Source organism: Plutella xylostella, chromosome 7 (genome assembly GCF_932276165.1).
Source record: "Plutella xylostella chromosome 7, ilPluXylo3.1, whole genome shotgun sequence".
NCBI classification, from domain to species: Eukaryota; Metazoa; Arthropoda; class Insecta; order Lepidoptera; family Plutellidae; genus Plutella; species Plutella xylostella.
The window spans coordinates 4,055,976-4,062,456 of record NC_063987.1 but is presented as its reverse complement, the minus strand read 5'-3'; the positions used below and the strand labels follow the sequence as shown (position 1 = coordinate 4,062,456).

Genomic DNA, 6,481 nt, shown 5'->3' with positions numbered 1-6,481 from the left:
GGAAAATTACAGCAGTAAACCTCAAAAACTTATAACAGAAATCTTAATTTGTAAAACGTAATTATATCATATTCAAAGAGTTACAATTTTGAAAAAACATATGAAGGAATACGTTGAATAACCAATAGCCGGGTTTCTACCAAACGATCCATAGCGCTCTGATCGCGCGATCCAAATTTTGTATGGTGAAAAGCCAGCAATGTACCTATAAAATGTAAATATACCTACCTATTTATCATTAATTTATAGCCACGCCATCGCGGTTTTAGCAAACAGGTTGTAACATCCATCACAAGTCCATCACAATTTGTACAAACGAATCATAAATACATTCGCAATCTTAAGTGCGAGTAATATCAGTGAAGACACAAATTTACATACAAATTGTAACGTCAGTCATCTCAAATGTAAATATTGAGGGGCATTTGAAGCATTATGAAGTGAATTGATGGCAGCATAATTAACAAGTGCTTACAAAACGTTTATGGTTTATAAAAAAGTATGAGAGACCGACGTACAAATTGATAGGCCCCGATATAGTGGATATTATATGTAATTGAATGTTCACGCGACCGAGGCAGCCTCGTGATCAACTCGACATAATTCTGCCTTGATTTATAGGATGTTGTAGAGTTGTGTAGTGAAAAGTGGATAACGAGGTCCTTTTGCTAAGAGGATGATCCGTTCTTGGAATTAAACTACATTGCACTTTTTTACTATAACAGTATGCTGCTGATATTGTTGAAATTTATAGTTTGGTGGACGTTTCGCCTTTCAAGATAAAGACAAGCATTATATACCAAGGCCAGTTTATTTGGAAGTAGGTATATTAAGTAAAAAAAATACACTGTCTACTGGTTGTTAGAATGATGTCGATTAGGAAGGATCCCACAAGTTGGTGTAGTGAGAGACTTACACTCAGATGAAACATAATTACTTTAGAGTGGCCAATAAAAATCTTCTGATCAGCCATAATCAACTTTTATATATAGTTTATGATGTCTTAGAGGTTTTATTAGTGCAATAAGCTCGCGTTTGATTAATTAGAGTATACAATATATCAAACGGTACCGAATAGTGTATTAATGGTGGTGAGTAATGGTTTTAGTGTTTTGTTGTAATTTGTTGTCTGTTTCTAATAGATTCTCGGTTTTAATAGTTGTCGCAACGTGTGTAGTATATATTTATAATTGCAATTCTTTGAAATAAAATTTAATAAATGCATACAAGTAGTGCTGGATACGTAGAACATGATTCATCATGATTCTTAATGTGGTGTATATTTTCAATATTCCGAACGACAAAATCTGGACGATATCTGAGATTTGCTACACTTAGGTATCACGCACAGCGTTGATACCACTAAACAGAGCACAGTGAACAGACTATGGACATGTCGCAGGCGATTTGTAAGATCTCGCCGTTTACATACGGCGTCGTCAGTTTACAAACGCTCGCTGTTTTGTAATTTGCCGAAGGCATATTGATAACTCGTTCAATCGTTCTGATTTCGACGTTTATCGCAGTTTTAGGGTGACCATGATAACAGTTTGAACCTTGAACAAATGGAAAAATCTGACTTTATTTCAGGATTTCAAGTAACACTTTTTACTTTTGTTTTCTAAAGTAGGTACCTAAGAACGTACTACATAAGTTTAAATATTTAATAAAAATATACATTTAAAAAAAACGAACTTAGTCATTTATACAGGACAATAAAACTAGACATTTCCACATAAAAACAAACACTGGTGCCCGAATGCACTAAACTTAGGAAAACGCTAAACCCTTTTCTAAACAATTTATGAAGCTCTAAATTAATATCCTGCATGTGTCCTCCGTACACCGGGATTTATGGATAACGTAGTAGTTTTTAGGTGGGAGATAACCTCAAAAACTTTATCGTTTGTCTACGGCCTTTTTACTGCTCCTGCACTGTAATAAATGTCTTTAAAGCCACAATTATTTAGTGAAAATGCTTCTACACTAGTAATATTTGCACTGTTTTGAGTATTTATTGAGTCACATAACCACTACTTGACGCCATTATTGCTGTTGTGATCAACAGCGCCACGCGTGGTAAGAACCAGAACTAAATTCTTCAATTTGCCGCGGCATTATGTAAACGACGTATAGATTGTTAATGAAATGTTGTGGCATACTATAAAATAACACGGCAATATACATTTTGCCTTCGGCATATAACAAAACAGCGAGCGTTTGTAAACGGCGAGATCTTACAAATTGCCTGCGACAGACACATGGACAGGCGACAGTGCCCAGATGCCCAAGTCTGCTAAATTGTATACATGTAAATTGGATGTAGACACCACAAAAACTCACATTTGACACACACTCATATTTGGAAGCCAAAAAAAATATAATTTCCTCGATTTTAAATCCAGTAAAATTTAGCAGACTTCGAGCCCAGGCCTGCGCAGTGGACAGGGGGTCACTCTATATGTCGTAAAACGAAGTACTCTACACAACCTCATTCCAATAAACGTGCCGATTGCACTACACCTCTCGTTAATTTTTCGTCAGTATAGAGTGACCCCGCAGTGGCTGTCCAGTTCGTTCGTTCTTCGTCAATATAGAGTGACCCCGCAGGCTGTCCAGGAACACTAACAAGGGGCGTGTTGGACGCACGCAGCATCGCGCGTGTCATCGCAGTCAAGCGATAGTGCGGGCCGCGCCTGAATGATGCTCTTCACGCTATGTCTATAGTAATAAATTATAATAGTAGTAGTAGTAGTAGTATAACTTTATTGTACATAAAATACTTAAATAATATTTAATACTTAAAATCTATAATACAATAAGGGCGGCCTTATCGCTAAAAGCGATCTCTTCCAGGCAACCCTAAGAGCTAAGAGAGACAATTTTGAATATAAATGAGGAAGTATATCAACGTACTAACTTATCTATTCTATAGGTACCCTGTACACTGTATAGTGTAGCATTGAACAGCATTCGCAGTATGAATTGATTTACGAACCGTACGAAGGTGATTTTCGTGAGAATTTACCTTTGTCCAAAAGATATAAGTACTTACCATAAATGAAATATATAAATGAAATATATGTATACCTTACTATAAATGAAATATATTTCAACATTTTCTTAATGTTAACCGATATTTTCTAAATGCATAAAAATTGCACTGGATTATTTTCAAGAAAAAGAAATTACAGTAAATTTTTTATAAGTAAAATGGATCCTCATATTCCTCATCTAAATTCTACTAGAGATGTGCATTGTACTTTTTTCAAAAGACGATACGGTTCGTGCGAAATCTATAATAAATAATATATTATGAATACCGGGTCGGTTGCGCGGCGCCCGAAAACGCTCATTAGGGTTTCGCCCGTCCTTCTTAACTTCATCAAGTGGCCGATACATTGGAATTAACTTGCGATATCGGCCGGGTACTTCCCCTGTTAATTGTTTATCATTAAAACTGTGATCCGGCGACGTGATTTGACTGGAATAAACTCTATTTTGTATTTAATTGTGAGCTGCAATTTTTGTGGTACAGTGATTTTGTATTCTTTTCCTGTAATTAATGATGATATAATTAATTGATGAATCATTAAATTGGCATAATAATAGCCTTCCTTTTTCATATGGATGCTTGTGAATTACTTTAGGCAAAAGTAGTTCATCATCATCAGCCCATAATCATCCACTGCTGGACGTAGGCTTTCGTAAGGAGCGCCACAACACTGGGTCCTAAGCCTTCCATCGTCGGTCGTCGATCCAGCGAGCAGGAGGGCGTTAAGAACTCGTCTACCCCAACGGTTATCGGTTCTTTGGATGATATGATTTGGCTACTGTCACAAAAAAACATAGTTAATATTCTTAAATATGTTTTTGACTATTTTCACATATTTTTTTATGATCTAATATAATTAATAAATAAGTACCTACATTGAAACATAAAACTGAATCTGAGCTGCGTTTATTGACAATCGGTCCACGAACAAGCATGTGGCATTCTAACAAATTCTATTCTATTAATTCTAAATAAGGGATGTTCTTGCATGTAAATTCTGTTAAACCATAAAAACGAGCTACAAATTCCTTTTCAGTATACGTTAACCTGTAGGTCTATGCCGGTGACCTGCCTCCAGCCGAATCACTTGCAAAATTCCTCCCCATACACTGTCACATAATAAACGCAAGATAATAAGTAATAAACTAATAATAACATATGAACGAAGGATGAAGGCGCAAACCCTCGGGCGAAACCACCGCCCCGTTGTGTAAACATTTCATATTCTTATGCTATGGCTAATATTTGTATAGACAAGTATTTGTTGTGGTGCTAGAGCAGTTTTATAAAGGCCATGTAGTGTTTGCTATCAACAGTGAGGGATTCGGTAGAAATATGCCGTGAGTGTTTGGAGTCGAGTGGTCGGAAGTTTTGAGGTCTGATTTCTGAGTAGGAAAAGGTTTTTATCACTCTTTTTGAGTTTAGCTGTTTGTAACAAAATTAGTAACGATCGAGAATAGTAATAATAATAAGTAAGTCACAATGAAATTCTTGTTTTTAACTCGAAAATTAAAAGGTTTATAAAGAGATTTTAGTCGTCATTGTTTGTACTTAAATAAAGTTTCTCTTTTCAAGCCCCACCACACCTCCTACCTCCGCAGCTGTAGGGTTACTTTTCACTGACGAAAACGAACGAACGAGAGCTGTCGTGCAATCAGAACGTTTTATACAACGAGACAAGGTCGTGGCTCGCGCAGCAGCGCTCTGAAACTTAGTTTTTCTTCAGTATAGAGTGACCCCCTGCGCAGACGCACGTGCGCGGGCGCCGGTTTATTAATCCCCAGCAATGACCGGTGTGGATTGCCAACATTTGTTATTATTCCGAGACGCGCGGTCTCGACGGACCTATCTGTACTAGTTAAGTAATAAGTGCCATTGATCGATGTTGACTATTCCCGGCAATGGATCAACGAGTTTAGATGCAACTATTTATTACCTCTCATTTGGTACTTAGTGTAAATCTAGACTAGCAAGTGAAAATAAATCAGTGATTCCTAATTTTTTTGACTTGGTGAGAAACGAGCATTTAATTTTTCTCAGGTAAAACTAATCATCATGAAATGTGACCGATTTCTTCTTCATTTTATTGGGCATTTCATCCTGAAAAGACACGGACACTGCAGCTCTGTAATTATTATCCACATCACTATCACTTTCATCATCATCATCTTGACTCTTTGTAAGGCTTTTCAATTCTTCCGCGGACGCCTTGACTTTGCTGGGATGGCAACGTCGTCGAAATCTATAGAAACACGCGCGTTTGCACGCACACAGCGTGAGATACACCGCACTGACGACCAGCGAGAACACATACACCCAAAGAATAGAATCAAACACCGTCCATTCATCATCGTCATTCAGTTCCTTGTCTTTAAACGGTTTCGTTTTAACTGTTAAATCGGTCCCCGCATCAAACGGTTTATTGAGCATAGAGTCATTAATATCTTTGGCTAGTTGATGGAACACTGTTTTGCCAAGCCAGTCAGCTAGTACTGTCTTACCGAGCTGACGCAGCCTGAGGGCCACATCCTCGTGTGTCTTCCCATGCCCCTCCCACTTCTCCTTGCCACTGTTCCAGTGCAGCAGCAGGTGTATGCAGGGCACATCTTCTGGAACCTTCGCTTCTGCTTCGATTAATGCTTCAGGCAGCTCGTGGGATACGAAGTGCAGACTGGCAACGAGCTGCCGGCACTCTTGTGGCGTGAGGTGATTAGCCAAGAATTGGAATTCTGGGATGTTCATGTCTATTGTTGTTTTGGTTAACGATATGAGCGTAAATAATAAAAGAATGGTGACGGCGACCATTTTTCTATTATTTTCTTACTTTGGGACGTTGTTGCGGATATTTCCAGGGAACAAATAAATAACCTCACCTAACCTTGCAAAAAATGTCAATGCTGCGCCAGCTTCTACTTTTAAACGGACAAGACACTTCGCTTAAACTGCCGAAGAAAAAAATAAACACTAAAAGCAAGCTGCACATACCTATGAAATATCACTGATCAAAACAATAAAGACCTACCCATAACCTATTTTAAACTCGAAATAATTCATAACACGGAATCAATCAATCCGGAAGCCACCCAATAAACTGACCTTCTGATCGCCAAATCTCATCTGTCTCCTAGCATTCCTGGCGACGTTCATCCGGCACAGGAACACCCGGTCCTCGCCGTCCGCCGGCGTCCGCGCCAGCTCCGTCCTGACTGCCTGGTGGTCCTGCTTGTCGATCACGTCGAACACGCTGTCACCGTGGATCAGCAGGTCCTCCTGTGGGTTTGGAAAAGTGGTAAGTCGTGGCTCCGCAACATAAGAGAATGGACGGCCAAAAAGAAATATCATAAGAGAGTGGCCGGCGTAGAAGTAGCTAACATAAGAGCGTGGGTGAGTCCAGCGTAGAACAGCTGATGCGCTTGGCTAAGAATA

The 6,481-nt window shown here is 38.7% G+C and overlaps 1 protein-coding gene across 1 annotated transcript; it reads right to left on the bottom strand.

The window, feature by feature from the left end:
* Positions 1-4,505: 4,505 nt before the first annotated feature.
* LOC125488769 lies at positions 4,506-6,114 on the bottom strand. Its single transcript, XM_048622218.1, has one exon. It carries the CDS (start codon positions 5,858-5,860, stop codon positions 5,102-5,104), a length of 759 nt encoding a protein of 252 aa, XP_048478175.1. The 5' UTR covers positions 5,861-6,114; the 3' UTR covers positions 4,506-5,101.
* Positions 6,115-6,481: the final 367 nt, after the last annotated feature.